Source organism: Clarias gariepinus, chromosome 16 (assembly GCF_024256425.1).
Source record: "Clarias gariepinus isolate MV-2021 ecotype Netherlands chromosome 16, CGAR_prim_01v2, whole genome shotgun sequence".
NCBI classification, from domain to species: domain Eukaryota; kingdom Metazoa; phylum Chordata; class Actinopteri; order Siluriformes; family Clariidae; genus Clarias; species Clarias gariepinus.
The window spans coordinates 15,287,285-15,310,730 of NC_071115.1; the positions used below are offsets into that span (position 1 = coordinate 15,287,285).

General features: G+C 40.0%; 1 protein-coding gene across 10 annotated transcripts in view; it reads left to right on the forward strand.

The window, feature by feature from the left end:
• The first annotated feature begins 849 nt into the window (after positions 1-849).
• arhgap44a (Rho GTPase activating protein 44a) overlaps positions 850-23,446 on the forward strand; it is a 51,775-nt gene continuing 29,178 nt past the window's right edge. For 4 of the 10 annotated variants that reach the window (XR_008365801.1, XR_008365802.1, XM_053514720.1 and 1 more), the window contains exon 1: positions 850-1,216. Coding sequence is in view for 8 of the 10 variants with exons in the window: in XM_053514720.1 (XP_053370695.1) it covers positions 1,164-1,216 (53 nt within the window). In the remaining 2 variants the exon portion in view is untranslated. The remainder of the gene's footprint in view (positions 1,217-23,446) is intronic. The other 6 variants (XM_053514726.1, XM_053514722.1, XM_053514723.1 and 3 more) reach the window with 2 other exon arrangements.

The window sequence follows — 23,446 nt, forward strand, 5'->3', positions numbered from 1 at the left end:
CGAAAAAAAAGAAAGGTCAGAGTACTTTCCCCTGCGGTATAGTGGAAGCGTTACGTAATTAAGGCAATAGTTCCACCTAGTGGAAAGCTGAGGTTTAGACAACGTGTTAACAGTTTAATAATAATTGCATTGCTTAATGACAATGGTGTTACAAACATCACCATAAAACGACAAGACAAATAAAGTGCACCAGCGAAAGGTGTCTGAACAGTACAATTTCTTCAATTTTCGATTCCCACCTTCAATCTGTGTGCATGGAGTTCGCATGTTCCCCCTGTGATTGGTGGGTTTCCTCCGGGTGATCTGGTTTCCTCCCCCAGTCCAAAGACATGCAGATTAGGTTCATTGGCATTTCCAAATTGCCCTTTATGTGTGTGTGTTGCTATGCGATTGATTGGCAAAACAACTTGGCACAGGTTTTACGCCAGGTGCCCTTTCTGACGCAGGCCTCCCATTTTACCCAGGCATGTGACCGGCAATGCATCCAGTGACTGGGGTTTGGGCAACGGGTGGGAATCGATATTAAAATAATAATAATAATAATAATAATAATAATAATAATAATAATAATAATAACCACTAGATGGCAGTGTGGTCGCTGGAGCCGCAGAAGCGACTCTGGTGGTGGCTTCACCTTGTGTAATTTTTCATCCTACTTTATCAGTTGTACTCATGTTTCAGCTAGATAAGCTTAAACCGATTCTTCATCATGCCGTAACTCTGACATTCTCTTCACATGCAAACCTGCAACAGGAAAAGATTTTAAGATTACAGTTGCAGTTCGACGCAGTTGTGTGTCTAGAACGGGATTAAAATCTGTGATGGGGGAAAAACTACCTTTCCCATAGTGCACCGGGACGCAGCGGCGGTTTGACGTTTTACGCTGCCGCTTTGGCCATCGTGGAGAATTGCCCAGCATCTCCTGACGGGGAGCAGCCTAACGCAGAGGAAAATGCACTGAAATCCATCGTTTGTGGTTTCCCTCCGCTGGCAATGAAAGAGAAGGACTGGGACAATGTAGCTGTCGCCGTGAGCCGTGCCGGAATACGGGCCATTATTATGTACAAGAGAAATGCGGAATCTCTTTAACTGGAGCTGTTAACCCAGAGAGAGAGAGAGAGAGAGAGAGAGAAATACTAACATATACACACACTGTATAGAAAATGAAGAAACAATTCAACCGAATGCGACAGCTCGCCAACCAGACTGTTGGCAGGTAAGAACGATTTCTTTATAGCTTTATAGCGTTTTTCTCGTTACATAAGGGAAAATGATTGTGGTTGGGATTTGGTTCAACTTCAAACAGGAACCGGTCTTTTTTATATTCACGTTGACGCCGGTGTTAGTGATTACGCAATGCCGGAGCCGGAGCGCGCATCACCGCTGCTCTGATGAGTGTGTTTTCCGTGTTTGTGTTTTCCTGGCTGTTTGAGATTCTGCAGATGCGTAGTGACCCCAGAGATCCAGAAAGCACCTTTTTAAAAGCATGTAACACAATACACACATCTTCCAGGCTACAGTTCTACCGAGCCATAAAGCCGTAATGCGCTCGGCGTCAGCTGTCCTCCATCTGATGCAGACGGACGCAGTGGATGCGACGTGCGGCAGGGTTGCCAGATAGTTGCTTCCCTTCCCACTTTATACCTTACTCCAACGCAAAGCAGATTGATACCAACTGAGAGAAGTCTGACTAACTAGAACGATATCTGCTCCACTGCGTTACGTTGTAGCTCCTTGCATGCGTATTAATAGTTCATTTGTGGAGGTGGTTATGGTCAATCTGGCAACACTGGCTACAGGGGAGAAAATGGAAGAGACGCAACGTTTCCATCACATCACGCAGTCAGTTAGTGTTGAAGATAAAGGAGGGGTCGGGTAGCCTCCAGAACGTCCATCAGCATAGTGTCTCAGGTTTTTTAGGTCATGTTTCGTTTAAGTGTTTAAACATGAAAAAGAGATGTGACGTAATAAAGGAATCACAGCCTTGATGAAACTGCTCAAGGCTGCAGCATCCTTTTAACGTCCCCATCAGTTGTGCACTGTAATTTGTTTTCATACTGTAATTTGTTCATATGGACCATGCATCAGTGCTGTGGTGTTTGATCCTTCCTTGTTTGGATTGTGTTTCACACCTCCCCCGCCTGAGCTGTGGAAAAGGAGGAAGCTTTCTGTGCAGGATGAGGTGCGTGGGACCAGGTGTGCTCTGCTTCAGGCTCTGGCATGCTGAGAGATTATGCCACACAGCATTGTGGGTCATGATCTGAACACCCTTCTGTGCATGAGCCGGGTGGTCAAATGGCAGAACCTTTTTTTTTTTTTTTTGGTATGTATCTTGATCCTACATTAGTATTCTCTCCGTCTCTGTCGGCTGTGTCCGGGGAGCGATGGCATTGGCCCGCTGGGGCACTCTGTTCACAGCAGCACAGTAATGAGCAACAACATGTTCTTTAAACAGCAAACTGACCAGTCTCATTAATAAAAAGGTTAAGACTGGGAGAGCTGAGATTAGTGTGGGAATTAGAGCTGGTGTTGCCCTTTTACTGCATGTCACTGACACACAGACATTTCTTCATAAGGACTATTTATATATGACTGACACACATCCGTGCCCTTTGCATATGTGACCTTGAGCTGTAGCAAATAAGATGAATTATATATAGTCAGCTCCAGATTACTGGCCCCGGGGTAAAAGAGCAGGATAGGTTAGGGCCATAGGTTAGGGACAATTTTGTTTAATTTATGAGCAAATAAATGTAATTTAGTTCAGTTAAAGTTAGAGCTGGGTGAAAGGAGGAGGAGGCTTTTTAAAGTATGTTTTTGTACACTTTATAAAAAAAAACATTTAATCTTTCTATATTTAAATATTGTGAGCATACCTGTATAACATGATACATATGTAGTGCTGAAGAAATGCCTTTGAGAATTATGATTTACTTTTGTTATATTGTCGACTAATATTTAAAGGTTAGATTGCCTTATTCCCCAAAATCTTTTTTAAACCTACAATACTTCATTCCTCTCATTCCCATCATTTTTCTGCCAAAGAGCTGGGCTTCCATGTATTTTTTAATATTCTCCAAAATTCATGGCTTTCATTTTTGTCAAGTTTTTGGCTCTCATTTTCAGACCAGTCCCTGTACAGTTTCACAGTAATATTTTTTTGGTATTTAAGCCACACAGTGACTTATAAATCATTCAATTATAAAAAAAAAAACATTTGCCCTTAGCATTGGGCATACCCTAAAAAACATCTAACTTAATGCACGAACCAGTGAGAAACAGGTACAAATGAGGACAGACGATCAGGCCGGTGATTAATATACAGTACTGCTGATGCTGAATGCTGTGTGGTTGGAACAGATGAGAGGGGAAATGAGGTTGCTGCTTAGGTTGTTACATAAACAAACATTTTTTTTTTTTTTATCTTTAGGGACTTTTAGCCTGTAACAGTAAAACATATGTTCCACTTTTAACAGTACTGTATCTTTACAAAGTGTGACTATAAGTTTGTTTTGACATTATGACACTCAAACCCTTACAGGCATTTTCTTCATTAGTACCTTAGCCACTGCATTTGTTGTTAGTTGTTAGGTTGTACGCAGAAGAGGAAGATACATCAGAGCTGAGAAAATTGCAGGTGAAACCTTAGTCCAGTTGTAAGAAGTTCTGATTAGAATGTTGTTTGGTCAAATCCCAGGACTCCCAAGTTGAACATTGAGCGAGGCTTTTAAACCCCTGCTGCTTAGTTGTATAAATAAGAACAACACAAGTTGCTTTTGATAACAAAGGCTGTTAAATGGCATCAATTTAAACAGAATGAATAATGCTGTAATTTGATGATCAGATGATCCAGCTTGTTAGAACGGGAGGAGGACATCCTGACCCCCAACAGCAGCTTTAGTCAGTGCTTAATATCACATACACACTAAGTATAATTATACTGGTGCAAACTGTTAGGTGATGAAATTTATTTATGCGATTTCTCAGATTACCCAAATAGGATGTTGGTGTGCTGCTTGTAAATATGTGAGCAATATTGCATGAGCAAAAGTGCGGTCACATTGAATTTCAACATGGCCGTGATTCAGCCGCAGGCCGAGTGCTGCAGGTAATTATAGCCGTGCAGATATTCCGCTTTAAAGCACGATTTGATGATTTTTGGCCATGCAAAAAGAAGTAGAGTTCAAAGACATCATTCTCAATAGCAGTCTGAATAGCGAGCTCAGAATGATTAGTACATTCCTGTTAGAGGTACTACTGGTGGAATTGGTGCTTCTGGTGCTTTCCTTCTTTCCTCCATTAAATTTTTTAAAATGCTTTTTTTCCCATGACTGCTGATGATGTCACTAACTCTGTAGTAACCGTTTCAGTAGGAAATAGATTTTTACACAGACAAATGGAGTGATACAAACATTTAAATGCTCCAGTGCCAATATACTATACAGTATATAAGCACTCTAGAGACATTCCTTGTCCGATCAAATTAGTGGACTGGAACTAACTGTTTTATAATTGCGTTTATACGTTAGTGTTTCCTATTATACATGTCAATCATCTTCTCTAATCTACTGAGGTTTGAGTCTGCTAGAAAGAAAATTTCCTACAGAGGACACGTGTGACTATGTCAGAGGGACAGTTTGTGACTGTGCTTGTGTTCACACTGACCTCACAGGTTGTGTATTTGGAGGCCTCCCTCTTATTCATGTGTTGTAAGTGGTGTTTGTGTGATTGGTGGGGAGGAACTGCAATGTATTCGTTCCCTCAGGAAGGGTGGCAGCCAGCATCTTGTTTGGCTGGAGCAATAAATGCGTGTGCATGTGTATGTGTGTGTGTGAACTTGTTCACCCAATAGGGCCTCCTCACACATTACAGCAGAATTCTTTTTTTTATTCATCCCACGAAATGCCTCAGTTGCTACATGGTACAACCCAGGAGACAGTGATAGCTGTAATAGACAAAATATTTTGCAGAATAAAGTCATTTTCATATTTACCTCCATCATCTATTTGGAGGTAAATATGATGCTGTGAAATTTTCGTAAAACAAGTGTGTGTCTTTTATTACATGCATTATAACATCTACAGTATAAGAAATAGTTTTCTCACCACATTTCTTTTTTACCCCTTCCATAAATTAATAAGAGAAAGATACACAGCTTGTGTTAGCAACAAACCCAGAGAGATTTGCATGGCTATGACTACTTCACACCAGAACGAGCCGATTCAGGTCTAGCTTCTTTCTCACAACCACTGCACTGCTAAACTCTAAACTACACCACTGTAAATTTTATACATCCCTAGAACGTGGAGGGGTGGAGGGCAATGGTGACCATTGCATTTATTGTTTATATACTGTAAAAATAATTCAACATCTTTTTGCTAAACTGCATTTCATTTCATGGCTGAGGGCCTGTACCATGCAATGATAATTAAGTTCTATCTATCTGTCTATCTATCTGTCTATCTATCTATCTATCTATCTATGAGGAAGTGTGAGTGTAAGGGTGTTAGGTGCTGAGGTTTAGTCCTGGTTGGGTTTAATCTTCAGGATCGGTGTCAATGTAGCGGGTGTACGTTATAATGCAGCATGTATGTTATGTGTGGCTTGCTGTATATGCACAGGTATTAATACAAATTCCTCGCAGTAGTAATAGAATTTTACAATTAAAAAATTAGAAATGTTTATTACAAGCCATCATCAGTAGTGGCCCTGATCCAATTTACTTTGGATGTCTTACACCATCTAATGGTGAAATGCAGGCAGACTTATAATCAATGGTTGTCAGAATACCTGAAATGTTCAGTAATGTCCTTTTCGTGAGATAAAAATATCTTACTGTTTTTGTCAGAGATGATGAATTATGTGTGTTCACTTTGGTTTTGCCAGGCTTTTGTTTGCTTTTTATGAGCTATATTGAAGGTCCCCAAGTGAAAAGTTAAACCATGATGCTGGAAATTCAGTATACCTGACTTGTACTAGTCAAACTTACTGTGATAAATGTCAAAATGCAAAATTACTTTTTGGTTTGGGATAGGATTAGGGTTGAAGTTTTCTTTTCAGTAAAGCAGTATGTAGCAATAAGTGCTACAGGACTACATCAGAGGATTACCAAAGCCCTGTTATTCTGCCCCAACCTTGTGAGTAAGAGATAGAAAAGCAGAAAAGCAGGCAGCGTCATCTTTCAGCTAAATCTGATGTATCACAAGGACAATGTCTTTTTTCAGCCATTACAGCCACCTTTCTCGCTCTGCAGTGTCCTAGTTTCTAGCCCACCATTAGCTCCTCCTCCCCTTTCCCTGAGCCTCCTCCTCTTCCTCCTCATCCCTGTATTCTCGTCCCTTCTCTCTCCTCCCACACTGTAGGCTTGCAGGTATGCAATGTCAGCAGCTACATGCAGTCCCTGCTCTCGTGCACACCTGTGGGCTTCCGCCATGACATTACTGATGTGATGCAGTCTGTTTTTTTCAGAAAGGCAGAAAGCTCAAAAAAAGGTGATGATTTAAAAGAATGCTGGGTTATAATCACAGACTGTATAAGCACTGGGAAACCCTCTGTGACGTCACCCGATGGTTTTTGAAGCTCAAATGTGGGAGCTCTGGTCTTCGCCATCTTGGCAGGAGCTGCTCTGCCTAAATCCCAGTTAATACTTAAATGGCACACAGCTACTTACCTTACTAGCCACAAGCTTACTAGCTTAGCTTTTGCTTAGTTAAGCTACAATATTGAATGTTTCCCGTTAGCTGGTTAGCCAAAGAAACGCTAGCAGACAACTCACTGTTCGACATCTGCAATTCAGCTATTACTCTAATTGTCCCCACCCCTAATTATGCATCATTTTAATTATTACTTTTTAAACCTTTTCAAGCTCTAGGATGCTCCTAGGTTTGTTTGTTTTTTTTGTCATATGAAACTCACATCCACGTCCAAAACATCATTGCTGAATGGTTCTGTATTCTCTTACAAAAAGCACTGAAACATGATGTAAAGCATTTTTTAAATTCATTGCTCCAATGCACCACAAGGAATTTGACCTTTTGAACTGATATGAATATAAATCAATGCATTACTCCTGTAAAACATGACTCAAAGGTTTATTACATGATGAATGCTGCATTTTCACAGAATATTACATGGCTGTGTGGCTGTGCTATTTTGAGGATGTCTGTCATTACAGCTTAGCCTTTTAATAAATTAATTTATAGATTTCTTTTTATACAGTATTTGGGATAATTAATTGAAAATAATATAATGTCACATGGGGTATATTTTAAAACATGGCCTATTCTAAGGGACAGGAAATGTGGCAAAAGATATCATATCACAATACTAAAGATATAAACCGATCAGCCATAACATTATTACCACTTGCCTAATATTAAAGGTTAACTTTGTCCCACTGAACCAGTACATCCGACCAATTGAGACATGAACCACACAAGACCCCTGAATGTATGCTGTGGTATACGTTACCAAGACATTAGCAGTTGTGTAAGTGGGTCGACCATGTATAGGACTTGTTTTTACAGCACATCCCAGAAATGCTTGGTTGGATTGAGATCTGGGGAATTTGAAGGCCAAGTCAACACATTGAACTCTTAGTCATGATCCTCAAATTATTTCTGAACAATGCAGTGCGGCAGGGTGCATTATCCTGCTAAAAAAGGCCATTGCCCTTAAAGAATACTCTTACCATTAAAGGGTATACTTGGTCAGCAGCAGTGTTTAGGTAGGTGGTACTGTATGTTTCAACGTAACATCCACATAATGGCCCCAAAGGTCGCAAGGGTTTTCAAGCCAAACATTTCCTTCTTCCCCTGGAAGGCGATGCGCATGCACTTTGCCGTCTAAGCCACCTTCTTTCATTGTTCCATAGTCCAATTTAGGTGCTCACAAGCCTATTGTGGGCATTTTTAATATTAAATATGGGTCAGCATGGGTACTTTAGCTGGTCTGCAGGTATGCAAGCCCATACACAAAAATCTGTTATGTACTGCATGTTCTGACATTCTATCAAATACAGCATGATCTTTATCAGCAAAATGTTCCACAGTGGCTCTTTTGTGGAATCAGACCTGACAGGTCAGCCTTCGCTCCCTTTACACACCAATAAAACTTTAGTCCAAACAAATAATATTCATACTAAAATGTTTATTGCCAATTTAAACAGCCAAGCAGCAAATGATTCCAAATTCCAGAAATGCCCCAAATGTGTAAGCACCTACTGTATAACTTAAGTTTTTTTGAATGTTGTTGGGAACCTAGGCCAAAAAAATGCAACCAGTACTTGTCTGACGTTTCAAATTTTGCCACAAGATTAAAGCTTTACTCCTTTACTATTAGACCAGTTACTTTCTACACTGTAATAAAGGAGATATGAAAGTATTAATGCTTGATGGCATTTGGTGAAGATAAATGTAATGAATTTCCTGCCGAAATCAGCAATTTGGGTAGCAGTACATGTCTGTCAAGGTACTGTAAGGTAATTTAATTCTGAAGAAGACAAATCATTTTATCTATCTTTTACCTAAACAGAAATAGTTCCAAATATGAAGACTATAACAGAAGAATAAAATGACTGAAACACTAAGCGAGTTAATGAGTGTGGGCAAGCGTTAATGAGATGTCAACAAATTAGCGTGTGATAGTTGGTTGTGTTAGCAATCATCGGGGCATACAACGTACATAGCACACAATGTGTACTATATACCCTAAGTTATATTTGACAAAAACAAAATGGTTGCTAAAAAAGCCATTAATCTATGAGTTTACATACTCATCTAGTCATGATGACCATCTGGTTTTGTCTGTTTCTGCCAGTTAGTTTTTAGGCAGTTTGAAAAACAGTATCTGGGACTGTATAAACGTTATGGGACTGAAAGACTTTACTGCCAGTGATGCATGGTGCAGACACTGTCTCACGCCCAGACACATTGAGTCCTTGAATAAGTGGCATTGCATATTAACAATCATGGCAACACAGACATTTGTTTGGCAGCTACATCATCAATTTCCATCTACCCTCAGTTGTGTCTTTGCAAAGGCCAGTTCAGTCTTTCACTCCCTTCTGGCTCTTACAACATCAATCTGCTGTAATTCTTTGGCTGAATTTTCTGGTTTTAACTGATATTGTCTCAGGGATATTTTGGAGATAATTAATGTCCTAATATTCATAGAAAATTTGCTACAATGAAATAAGCCTGAACTGTAAGAAAAGCTACTGTATATGTTATAGTGTGTAAATTGGGTCTGTACCTAGTGCAGATGAATTAGAGTTTAACTAAGTAACTAGGAAATACTAGTTTATTCAAAATAGACTACAGTTCAAAATAGAATAAAGTTACTGTGTGGCAGCACAGCGGCTTAGTGGTTAGAACTGTTGCCTTGCACAATGTTCATATTTCACCTCTGGTCTGTGTGCATGTTCTCTTCCAAACTTTGATGCGTTTATTCTGGTTACTCTGGATTCCTACAATAGTGCTAAGACATATGGTGTAGTCTGGCTGGCATTTCCAAAGTGCCTTTAGTGTATGGTTGTATGAGTCTGTGTTTGCTTGTACCATGCAGTGGGATGGCATCCCAACCAGGGTGTACCCTGCCTTGTGTTCCCAAGTTCTCTGGGATAGGCTTTAGGCTCATCATGACACTGAACAGATACTAGTGGTAATTGATGCATGGCTGTTACTGCGTACTTATTTTGGGTTCTTTATACTTCTTAGCAGATGCAGTTCATAGATTACATAACACACAACAGTTCATTCAATATTTCATGCTAAGAATTTTCTTTAGCACCATGCAAGCAAGCAAGCTATTTTATGTTACATTTCCTATACAGTACACAGATAAAGAATGCTATCATATGAAGTCATTTAGAATTCTGGCTTTAATAGTAGAACTGTCTTTTACTTTTTAATTTTCTTGTTTGTGGTTGGTGAGTTGTCTCTGTAGTAGCAGCGTTGGCCCAGGCCGTTGAGCATCTGGGTTTGCTCATCGGAGGGTCGGGGTTTTAAGTCCTGGTGTTGTCGCCACTGTTGGGTCCTTGGGCAAGACCTGCAACCCTGCATGCAATGCTGGCCCCAAGCCCAGGTAGGAAATGGGAGGGTTGTGACAGGAAGGGCATACAGCATACAACCTGTGCCAGATCTTATGGATCAAATGATCTGATGTGCCAACCCCTAGTATCAAAGCGACAAAGCCCGCCATGGTGGATGGCACCAGGATGTTGGCAGTAGCTCTATTTGGTGCTGTGGTTTGTGGAGCCTCCATGAATTGGACTAGTTTGTCTAGAGCATCTCATGAGTGTTCGATCGGATTGGCAAGTCTGGAAGCCTGGTTGGCAGCCTTGGCTCCTAGTGCACAGGGTGTTCTGGTGGCCAGCATTGTTTTTTTTTTTTTTTTGTTAAGTTGCAATGGGTTTTCTGTGGGATTGAATCATACAGGCTGGCCATTAGTCTCTGGGGTGATGGTATGGCATGGGTGAGCCTTGGGTGCTTATGATCCTGTCACTAGTTTACTGGTATATAATTTATAATCAAGGTTAATATGTTGAGTTGTGTATGAGTATGTTTTCAGCTTTATCGCTCACATCTCCTAGCCAAGATTTTTTTTTCCTTTTTTTATTTTTTTGTCACGAAACTAAATAGCAAGTTAAACCAGACTCAAACTAATAGGTGTCAAGGCACCCCTAATTTTGCCTTAAACTATTTATACACACTGCAAAATATTAGTCATACTTATTGTATAATCCCATGATGGCATCTAATCACGGATTAAGTATTTGTATTGTAATTCTGATTATTAAGCAAAGCACTGTGGCAAGTTTGTTGCCAATTCCCTCCATTACAGGCAAAGCATACGGGCCTTCAGCTATGGAACCTTGCAGCATATTTAGCAGAAATACCTCCTGCTCTTTTCCCATCTGCCTGTGTGAACAGACTCATCCTTCAGTGTGAAGTAATACCTGGTGTTGTGCTGTGAACAGGCGAAAGAGTGGAGAAGCCGTTCAGACACAGTAGGTGATTTCAGCCATATACTGTATGTATCCCCCGACTGGCTCGGCTTAGACACTGAAGGAGATTACACACAGTGCACAGGCTTCCCTTACGGTGTCACACCGAACAGTTCTGTGTCCAGAGACGTGATTCTCGCTCATCCAAGAGGAAGTTTTATGTAAAGCAGAGAAATGTTAACACAAATCTAAATTCTAATTTTATTTGTCACACACACAGCCGTACAAAGTATGCCATTAAGTGAAATGTGTAAACAACCACCCTTGACAGTTTAAATTAAAAAGAAAAATTAGAGTATTTTAAATAAAGATTATGAAATAAGAATATAATAATAAAAAAGAAAAATAGAGTATATATATATATATATAAACTTTTGGCTGTAAAATTTACATTATGTACAAATAAATAGAATTAAAATAGAATTGAGATAGACTTGAGGTGGAGTGTCCAGTCATGAACATAGTAGCATAACAGTGTGCAAAGTATGTGCAAATGAGCAGATGAGTCAAATATGCAAATGTGCATTGATATGCAATGTGCTGTGTGGTATATGAGTAGGAGCAGAGTGTTTAAAGTCTGTTAAACTGTGTGGTGTTGAAAGCCTGTATAGCCTGCGGGAAGAAGCTTCTCCTTAGTCTCTCTGTGTTAGCCTTCAGGAAGTGGAAGTGCTTTCCTGACCGCAACAGTGAGAACAGTCCATTGTTGGAATGGCTAAGGTCCTTTACGAACCTCCTGGCCTTGGTCCATATTGAGTGCGGATGATGCGTTCAGCTGGCCGCACCACCCTCTGAAGAGCTTTAATGTCCTTCATGGTGCCAATCCCGTACCATGTTGTGATGTTTCCCATCCTAATGCCATCAGGAGTACCAGAAAGTCTCTCAAGCATCTGAAGTGGTAGAGATGCTGCCGGGCCTTTTTCACCACAGTGTTGATGTAACAGGACCATGACAGGTCCTGCATGATGTAAACACCGAGGTATCTGAAGCTGTCCAGTCTCTCCACTGGGCTCTCGTTGATGACAGCCTTCCAGTAGTTCCTCTCCTTCTTTGTACTAAAGACCACAATCAGGTCCTTTGTTTTGCTGACATTCAGAAGAAGGTTGTTCCTCTGGCACCAGTTTTCCAGATTCCTAATCTCCTCCAGGTAGGCCTTCTCATTGTTGTCAGAAATCAGGCCCACCATGACAGTGTCGTCAGCAAACCTAATGATGGTGGAGTTGGTAGTGGCGACGCAGTCATAGGTGTATAGTGAGAACAGCAGGGGGCTCAAAACACAGTCCTGGGAGGCCCCAGTGCTGAGGGTGAGGGAGGCTAAGGCATGTCTGCCCATATTTACTGCCTATGGTATGCCAGTTAGGAAATTGGAGATCCACTGACACATAGATGGCCTGAGTCCCAGGTGCTCCAGCTTGATGGTGAGTGTGGAGGGAATTATAGTGTTAAATGCTGAACTGTAGTCGACAAAGAGCATTTTAACATAATTCCCTCTCCTAGTGTCCAGGTGAATGGGTAATGTGTGAAGAAGGTGTGAAATGGCATCATCTGTTGAACAGTTCGGATGGTATGCAAACTGTAGTGGATCTAGTGGGTCCGGTATAGTGAACAAATAATGAAGTCTGTGACCAGCTGCTCAAAGCACTTCATCACTATTAAAGTCAGGGCTACAGGGCGATAATCATTGAGGGAAGCAGGATGCGGTTTCTTTGGGACAGGAACAATGATTGACTCTTTAAAGCATGTGGGGATCACCAACTGGGATAGGGAGAGGTTAAATATTTTTGTGAACATAGGTGGCAGCTGGTCTGCGCATGCACTGAGGACTCGACCTAGGATGCCGCTTTCCTGGTGTTCACTCTCCTGAAGGCGAATGATGAACGCGTTTCCGGTGTTGGCATTCTTTTCCTGTCTGCAGCCATTAGCATTAGCTTTAGCATTAGCATTGTTGGCTGCAGCCTCTAAGCAAGCATCTGCCAGAGACATGTCAGTGTTTGTCATACCAGACGTTGGTGCTTTATAGTCTGTTATTGTCCTTAGTCTCTGCCACAGGCTCTTAGCGTCACTCTTTTGGACCAGTGACTCTAGTTTCCTCCAATAGTGCGGCTTCCGATTGGGAAACATTCTGATGGTCTTTTTTTGCATGGTATCATCCGCGGTTTCACAGTTTCCCGATAAATTCCACAACCGCTTCCATAAGCATGTTGATGTCATCAGAGCTGCGCCAGAACATGTCCTAGTCTGCGTCATCAAGTGCATCCTGTAGAGCAGGGGCCAGGGGTAGCTCAGTGGTTAAGGCATTGGACTACAGTTCGGAAGATCCCAGGTTCAAACCCCACAACCACCAAGTTGCCACTGTTGGGCCCTTGAGCAAGGCCCTTAACCCTCAACTGCTCAGATGTATAATGAGATAAAAATGTAAGTTGCTCTGGATAAGAGCGTCTGCCAAATGCCCAAATGTAAATGTAGAGCAGCCACAGATTGGTCCATCCAGTGTGCGACCACTCTCTGAGCTGAAACTTACTGCTTAGGCCTTTGTTTATATTCTGGCATGAGGAAGATGGTGGTGTGATCAGATTTCCCAAATGGTGGGCGTAATTGTGTCTTGTAGCCATCTTTGGTTGTAGTGTAACAACGGTCCAGTGTCCTTTCACCCCTGGTGGAGCAGGTGATGTGCTAATAAAAGTTCAGTGTTGTGTCTGGTGCAGCTTGCATAAGGCAGTGTCCATGTCCGCTTGTGGTTGAATATAAACAGCGCTGATTATGACCGATGTAAACTCCTGAGAAAGGTAAAAAAGGACAACTTTCAATGGTCAATAGTTCCAGGTTGAGTGTACAGGAGCGATCATACCCGGGTGATTGAGATATGTCTTAAGAGAAAGAATATTGTAGTAATAAAAAATCTACCTAATTTAAAGCATAGGTTATGTACTATATCTGTATAACTATAACCACTGACCACTGACATACAACTATTACCACCATATTATAGACTCATCTAATAGCTAGTGGATCAGTAAAGGTAGGGAATCCTTGCTCCAGCATGTGGATCACTTGACCCTGTCAGTGCCAGCTGTGGAGAGATCTGCATCTGGGTATCCTTGAGACCCAGTAGGCCCGGACCATCTGTGCCAACAAAGACACCTACTGCTTGATAGAGCTGTTGGACTTATTCAAGTCTTTCACACCACACAACCTGAACACAGAATGAACATGAGCTCTCAGCAAACCTAATTTGTGCACTTGACAGCTCGGTTGTCCTGTTGTTCCTGGTCACACAATGATGGCTCTATTCCAGACTTGTAGTACCTGTTTCAGTTTGGTTCTATTTATTTATTTATTTATTTATTTTAATACCATGTTTAAAAAAACCTGCTGCAGGTGTTGTCTATATCAAGATGCAATTAATAGCAAAAGTCTGCTGAGAATGACTGGTCTGGAATGCATTTCTTACAGCAACTTAGGGGTCGTAAATGCATGCAGTGATGTCTGAGATGCAGATTTGGTCACAGCCCCCTCCCTCAACCCCCGTTATTTATAATGTAATTCTATGCAAATATGCATGAATAATATGAATTTATTACTGTTATTAAATTTTCATCAGCCTTCATTTAATTTGGAGCTGATCTACATCCCTTTATACAAGACAATTAGAGCAGCACTGTCCCCAACACACCATCATGCTAATCAGAAGTGGCCTTTGCACAGGACACAAGCAGCTGCTAGAGTATGGTATGTTCAACAGCATGTTACAGTTGACCTTTGATCGAAATGATCATTGCTCCATTCAGGCAATGGACAAAGAAACCGAATACCACAATCAATGTCTTAATTTTCATCAAGCACCTTATTAAGTTCTCTAGGTGTTACCCTTTTTCTTTTTAACATCTTTAGTCATTCTTTGAATGCTGTCCAGATGAAAAAAACATGAGGAACTTTGCCAGTTTGACATTCCATTTTTTAGCACTTGTCCTGGTATTCCTTAACTTTGTGATGTGATCAGCAGTGTTTTTAGCCATTATAATATGCTCATCCTAAGGGAACAGTGTTGCACCATAGAGTACATCTCAATTGGCCTTTTTAAAGAATCTCCTCAGATATAAAAGATACATATATAACCATGCTTTTACAACTAAAGCCTGATTTATGCTTCTGTGTCAAGTCCATGCCATAAGTCTCACATAGGTACTGCATAGCCTGATGTGCACGTTACCAAAAACATAACTACGTATTGTGTTGACGCAGGCTGCAACAGCTGTGATTGCTTCATCAATGGTATCATTGTGTTTCTGACTTCTTCTGACTTCTGATGATTCCAGTTTTGAATTGACTTGAAAGTCATACTGAACACTTTCTCCAAAGTCTTCTTTCTTTTCTGCATTGTAATAATTTCAAAAAAAAGTTTCTGTTGTTAAACGGCCATTATCTCCTGCCCTAACATGATCTTCTCAGTTTCATCCTTAATGTTTGTAATGTACCAAAAAACTCACCTTAGGGGGGTCGAAGAGACTCAGGATAGTGGCATAGAAATCCCACCGCCAACTAGATGTTGGCGGTTTAATTGCAGAGCAACACAGACACACCAGTGCACAAAAGTAAATGTTCACAAGGCCGTAGGCTCAATAAAATCCCTAATGTTGATTTAACACTTTCAGAGTTTATTTGAGTCCAACTGGACTCATATAAACCCTGCTGGGTGTTAATTCAACACTCTAAGTGGTAATTCGGTGTGAATGGTGCAGGGTCTGCATAGACTTGACTCAGAAGCATAATTCAGGATTAAGTCAAGGACCGCCAGAATATTTCCTTTAAAACAAGTCAAGTATTCTCGTAGGTTGTTTTCTTGCTTTGTACAATTTGTCACTTTGTGAAAATAGCCCTTACCCCATATAAAATAAAATAAAAAGTCTTCCAAATTGTCACTCTCATCCTCAAGTGACTAAGATCATTTTATAGAGTCACAGTTAAATATGTAACCTTCAATTCTATATCTGATTTTTACAGACCACAAACCCTTTCCTTTTGTATGTTTTTTTGTGCATTGATATTGTTTTCCTGCAGAGAAAGAATAATTGTGCATTGATACATGGTTGCTTTCACATAGCTCCAGGGTCCCAGATTCAATCTTAAACTCATTCTATTGCCTATGCATGATCTCTCCATGTATGCGTGGGTTTTCCCTGAACTCTTCCCTCTTTTAAAAATCTTATGGTAGGACAAATTGGCAATTCTAAATTGCCACAAGTGTCTTTGAATATACTAATATATACATAGTGCTGTGCAATGGATTGGCCTTCCTTCAATTGTGTACAGTATTCCCACCTCATGCCCAGTGTTCTTGGTAAAGGCACTCAATCCACCCTAACCGTCATTTTGGTTGGGAATATGGTACAGTAACTCTAGGGAAATCCCTCCTGGTGATTTTGTAAAGTACTGGTATCAATTGAAACTCAAAAGACTTCAAATGCTTTGTGGGCAGACAGTTTATTTTTTTTCTTCAAGGCCAGCTGTTTCATTAGCTACTGGAAAATGAAGCTGTGGGTCCATGATTTTTTTTTTTTTTGTAAAGTTCCTATCACATTCTGCAGTTTTCAACAAAATATCCGGCCCAGTAAAGGGTAACACAGAAAACCTAAACTAAGCAGGTGACTCAAAAATGATCCACATGTTGAATTTATTTTAATACAGTTTTAGAAAAGTACAAACTTTTTTGACTTTGCCTTAATTGCCTTCAATACACTTTGTCCATCTGTCAACAAATTTTCATATTCTCTCATTAAAAAAAAATTATGCTGAGCTGCAAGCTATGAATACACCACTGTCCTCACTTCTTTATCAGAAGTGAATCATTGTCCTCGTAGGGCTGGTTTTAGGAGACCAAACAGGTGAACGTCCGATAGAGCAAGGATTCTTTGACACTTTAAAAAAAGTGTTTGCAGAGTGTCGACAGAGACAGAGTGGGCAGAAGTGTGCAGACGTGGATTGTCATGCAAGATCACAACAACTTTGCGGTCTTTTGCATTTAATTAAAAGTTTAAGCTACAGTTCTTTAATAACCATCTCACGGTTCTCAGCACTGTTGATTGTTAAACCTTTGTCTTGATAATGTTCCAATACCGGCCCAGAATCCCAGAAAACAGTTGGCATCAATTTTCCAGCTGTTGACTTTTTAACTTTTTCTTGGTCGGGGATTGAGGATCTTTTCATTCTATATACAATTTATTTTCCATTTTATACCTTCTATACCTTTTTGTCTTTGGCTCGTAGTGATAAATTCATGTCTTGTCATTTCTTCAAGAAAATGTCACCTTCCAAATTTTGTTAACAGATATCTAAACGCTTCTGTTTATGCTCTTCTGCGAGAGGTTTCACCATCTGCTCGTCTTTCGTGCAAATCACATGTGGGGCATCCAGTTCTGCTCTAACCACAGTTTCAAACGAACTGTTCACCACATAACCAATCAGGGCATTGAGATGTCTAGTTGTAGGGTGTATATTTAAAAAACTTTAATTATGAGTGTTGTATCTGTAAACTAGTGGAGCTACAGCTATGAAGCAGAATATTATACTATTATTCTACCATTATTATACTATTATTAATATATAACATTTTCAGGTCAGCATTAATCTGGATTTGATTTACTCCAGGAACAGAAATTAGCTAATGGGAGGTTTATTTCATATTTCACAGCATTAGTCAGCTGTATATGTTCAGGCAACAAAGAGTTGTACACAACAAATGAGAATTGAAGCATTGAGAAGAGAAAATAGAGGCAATAACTAACCAGACAGCCTACACAGCACTCTTCAGGCATTCTTCTAGTGAGAAAATGTTTCTACCACCTTCCAGACAAATAGCTCAAACAGTTCCTGCTTTCATGTTTTCTGCATGCCCACCTCTCTGGTGCAGTGACTCCTTTAAATTGCACCTAGGTGTAAAGATGTGTGTCGGGGGTAAGTGTATGGTGACAGGAAGTTTAATGTAAAATAATGTCAGAAAGAAGCATACATGGTTTAATGGCACCATAATTTGGATTCTGTCTGGCGTTTCAGCAAAATATTTTTAGCAGAACATCTCTAATAACTACAGCAATTAAGCATCTTTGTACATTCGGCTTCTTCATTCGTGTAAGTTATTTGTTGAGACCTGGTGACAAAGCTATTAATTCTGTAATCATCGTGCAACTGTTAAACACCCATTCTCATCTCTGAGCTTTGCTTACACACACTGTTCCACTCTGCCTCTCCTCAATTGCTCCGTGTTTGGAGTTTTTCCATTACTGCTTTCCTTTGTCACATCTTACACAGGCTGACATCATCTCAGAATGTCAAACATCATTAGTTAACGTAATTCATTATTAAATATTTAACTATTTTGTTTTGTTTTTTACCCTGACCTGGACATGGTAATGAAATTCACAGAGCTAGTACAGTATTAATTCTGTCATAAATGATGTAGATTCTGAGTCTGAGACCATTGGTGCAACAAACAAGTGTTAACAAATTAACTTAATAATTAGCTGATTACGAAATACTGTATATGAGGATGGGTCAACAATTGTCTGCACTCTGACTGTAGGACTCCAACTTTGAGAAAATACAAATAATTTTTTGACATAATCTCCTTGCTTTTCAGTACACTTTGTCTATCTGTCAACGACCTTTCTTCCTTTAAGAATGTTTTAGGCCTCGATGTCCTCACTTCCTTATCAGAAGTGAGTCTTCATCCACATAGGGCTGTTTCAGGAGACCAAACAGGTGACAATGGGGCAAGATCAGGATAATTGGGAGAATGCTTTAACACCTCAAAACGAAGTTTTGGATAGTGTGGGCAAAAGCGTGCGGACGTGCATTGTTGCGCAATATCACAATGCCCTTGGATTTAATCCTAAATTTAGGCTTCAACTCTTCATTAAGCATCTCACTGTAACAAGCACTTTTTATTGTTGAACCTTTTTCCTGATAATGTTCCATTAGTGGCCCTGGAGAATCCCAGAAATCCTGTAAGCATCACATTTCCAACTGATGGCTGACTTTTAAACCTTTGATTTTTGGCTGCGTTTGAGGATGCTTCCATTCAATACTCTGCAATTTCCTCCCAGGCTGGTAGTGAAGAATTCATGTCTCGTCACCAGGAATTTTTCTAGAAGAATCTCCAAAAAAGAAACTTTCACACTCCTTAGAGTATCAGTCCAAATTTTGTTTGCAAATAACCAACCTCTTCTGTTCATGCTCTTCCATGAGCTCTTCCATGAGTTCGGCACCAGGTACACCCTCAGACAGCTAATCACTGCACGCTCGTCTTCTTTCGTGCAAATCACAAGTGGGGCATCTATTTTTGCTCACACTGCAGTTACAAATGAAGGGACTGGGGAGACAGCAGCCTCGAACGGAAAACACTGACAAGTCAGTGCAACCAAGAAAAGGTTTTAATATAACTGGAGTGCGGATCATTTTCGACTCATACTGTATTTCGTATTATTTCGGTCGTGCGTTTCATCTCTGCTTCTTGTGCACAGTTCTTCCAGTGCATATTTAACCTGCTTATGTTTGCACATCTGTAAATGTCACCCTGGTGTCCTGCCTAATCCCAGTGTCTAAGAACTAACTAACATTAAGTGGAGGTTTACTATTCAGAATAAACGCTAACATTAACACAAGCAAAAACATTGTGTAGAAGACAAGACAGGGTAGGCTACTCCTACAATTCACTGATTTACTGTTTCATCTAATGCATTAGCTAACACAACTTAAATAGAGTTCGCTTAGCCCGCATCATCTGCGAGACATTGTCTTCCGATACGTATTATAGCAGGTTGGATAAAGTGTGAAGCAGTTAGTCATTAAAAAATAAGATCTGCAAGGCATTAAGGCGACACACCAGCTTAACTTGTTGAAACCATAGACTGTATAAAAAGAACTGGACAAACCCCCCTGGGCACATTAAGTATTTGGTGTATTCCCTTTTTTGCTTTAAAGATATTGTAAACTCGAGCAGGTGACTGAATACATGCTTCAACAGAAGAGATTAGGCATGAGGAGTACCTTCATTATTAAACATGCTCAATTAACATTAAACACGTTAACATAGTCAATAGCACAAACTCCATTCACTCATACTGCTGCTGTAGGGGTGGGCGATATACCAGTAGACACGGTTAACCGGTAGAAATCTGTCAACCGATGGAGATTTTGGTCTATCGTCTTAATCGCGGTTGAGATCACGTGACGTTGCACGTTATGTAACCACACAACAATACACATTCACTTCTATGGGAAGCCAAACACATCTAAAGTGGGATGAAACCGTGGCACCCGATTGAGCTGGCGTGGGCAGACCAAATATCCAGTTACATGTGGCAAAACCAACAACGAGGAGATTGTAAAGAAAAAAGGAGCATCGTCTGTGTTGTGGAATTGGTTTGGGTATAAGAAAAGTGATACAAATGAGACAAATGTGATTTGCAAGGTATGCAAGTGCACTGTTTTAGCAAGTGGTGGAAACACGTCAAACCTTTTCTATCATCTGAAATCCAAGCATCTAAACGAATATGGCCAAAGTAAAAAAATGCGGCAAACCTCAGCAATTCACAGTTTAAATAAAATTACATTATGTTAAACTGCTGTTTCTTTGTGTTTGAATTTTTATTTATGCATTTTCATAAATAAAATTACTATACTGTGATATATATTGTTATCGAGGTAGAAAATTGCTTCTACCGTGATAGAAGATTTTGGTTATATCGCCCACCCCTATGCTGCTGTCTTAACCACATCCCATATCTTTACCCTTCTATAGTTGAATATTTGTTATATACTTCTTAGTATACAATTACTCTTTGCACATTCTATAATGATATTCTATTGTAACATTTGTAAATCTGTAAATCTCTAAATGTTTATATTTTACATATTTATTTTATTTTTATTGGAACTTCTATATTCGGTTTAATTGCATTCTTCCAGTGCAGTTCTCCTTTTATCGGGGTGAAATCTTTTTATTCTGTCTAATATGAATAGTGCAGAATCATGAATCATATTTTTTATATTTAAAATATTTCAGTGATTTAAAAAACTTTTCAAAAAAGTGCAGATTTCAGTGTAGTCTCAGTCTTTTGGGAGTATATGGTAAGAAGTTGAGTGACAGATAGGTAGGTAGGTAGGTAGGTTGATTGATTGATTGATTTCCTGCTCGAAAGAGGATTCAGAAATCATTGCCAATGTGAAAAGTGTCACCATGAACAGGAATCTGATCCCTCAGCAGCATTTCTCTGAGATGCTTCCCGAACATCACACCTGGTCTGGTTCGTGCAGCTTAATTATTTTTGCCTCACACTCATGAATCACATTGTCTTTACCCTATCTAAGCTTACAAAATGTCTGATTTGGTTGCCTAGAAACTATACAGTTTTTAAAAGCAGTTTTCTACTCCTCTGCAGCATACCACCTACATGTTATTGATAATTACAGCCTGGTATTCAGCAGAGCTAAAAGGACAAGGTATTAAATAAAGGCTTTTGATCTGAACTAAATTTCCAGGTGAAATGTGTAATCACTTTTAAACGCTTAATTGTTTTGCGATGCGAATGAGGAATTTGCGTGTATTACAAAAGCACTTGTCATTATTTGTTCAAAATATGATTGGATATTTGGTTTAGGGAGCATTGTTTTTAGGCAGGTACAGCTATCAATTGCCTGGATGGCATGTAAGTAATATCCTACATTTAGAAAACTGTACACAATTTAGATTGGTTTCAGAAATCTCACACTGGCTAGGTTCAGCATAAACAATCCAGCAATCTGATGCTCAAATTATTTTAAATATACTGTTTTAGTAATACAATAATTTAAAGATTAATTTAGTTACTTTTTATACTTGTTAGGGTTGCGGGGGGCCCTGGAGCTTATCCCAGGAACCTTCGGCTACAAGGCACTATGGCAATCTGGGAATGCCAGTTCGCCTAATCTGCATGTCTTTGGACTGTATGATGAAACCGAAGTACCCAGAGGAAACCCACCAAGCACAGGGAAGACATACAAACTCCTTAGACCCGAAGCGAAAATGAAACCCTCGACCATGGAAGTGCAAGGCCACAGTGCTTACCACTGCACCACCGTGCCCCCCCAAAAAAACATGCTCAACCTATATGACTTGGGAATCTAAACATTTCAAATTGCAATAACTCTTTTGCCAAGGCTTGTTTTTGTTTTATTTTATAGCACAGTGCTGTTTACTACCCGATTCCAAGTGGTCAGTAGGATTTGATTGATTTCCCAAGAGCAGCATGGCTCAGACAGCAGTTTTGGCTGCAAGGTTTATATACTCAAAGACAAAAGAAACATTGCACATATACATTTCTTACTAAATGTATTTCTGTCAAATAAATAAGACAGGGTGATTTTATATGAAAAAAAAAATCTGTGTTTATATCAGCACCAGAAATTCTACATTCAGACGATCTTAACAACGTCGTAAAGGCAACATTGGCCCAAGATACCTTACATTGGCCTTCTTGTAGAGTCCAGCTGCAGCAAAACTTTGAATTTTCTGACAGCTTACCGTGTCTAACCCTGGAATACCAGGTGCAGTAAGGGTGGCATTTTCTATATGACATCCAAACAATGCCATCGAAGTAGTCTGTCCGTCTTGGCATTGTCACTCTTGGCTCTCCAGACCTAGGGCGATCAGTTGTATGGAATCCGTTCCACAGCCTGTAAATAGTATTCCAGGCAACTCCAAACCATCTGGTGATGTCTTTTTGTGTTGCACCAAGTTAAAGCATGTGGATGGCCCAATAGCAAAAATAGTAGCTAGTATTGTCTAAATAAGGTTATTTAACCCTAACCCTAACCCTTGGGGGATTCGTTTTGGAAGGAATCTCTGGTGTCAGTGTTGAATGCAATGGATCGACAGTGGTAACAGGAAGTAATTTGTTTTGTAGATGTGTCGCAACATTAAACATAATATAGTGTCTTGTATAATAAAGCATGACATATAATATTGTTAGCAATGGCTGTGGTATAAAATGAATGAAACACTGGGATGCAGCAATGGATCTTTACATAGCGATGCTAAAGGTTTGGGTGTATGTGTGTGTTTGAATTGTTCTTGCGTAAGTGACAGTGGTGATCTCATTTTCAGGACAATTAAGTCCTTCTGTCATTTCTTTCTGTCCTTACAGTAGCCTGGTCATGATGGAGTGCTTTATTGGGTTTTATGGCAGATGAAAATGTACTCTATAGAGGAATATTATAAAAGCAGGTCCTACATGAAAACGCCTCCCAGTTCTACGCCAACGCTGCAGGCTCTCTCTCTCTTTCTCTCCCAGTGTGATCAGGATATAGCAGTTCTGTCTGGTTGTGTGTGAGTATGTGTGGGTGTATTAGCTCTGCATGATGGTGCTGCGTGAACAGTCTCTTCAGGTCAGATCTGCTCAGTCGGGGTCT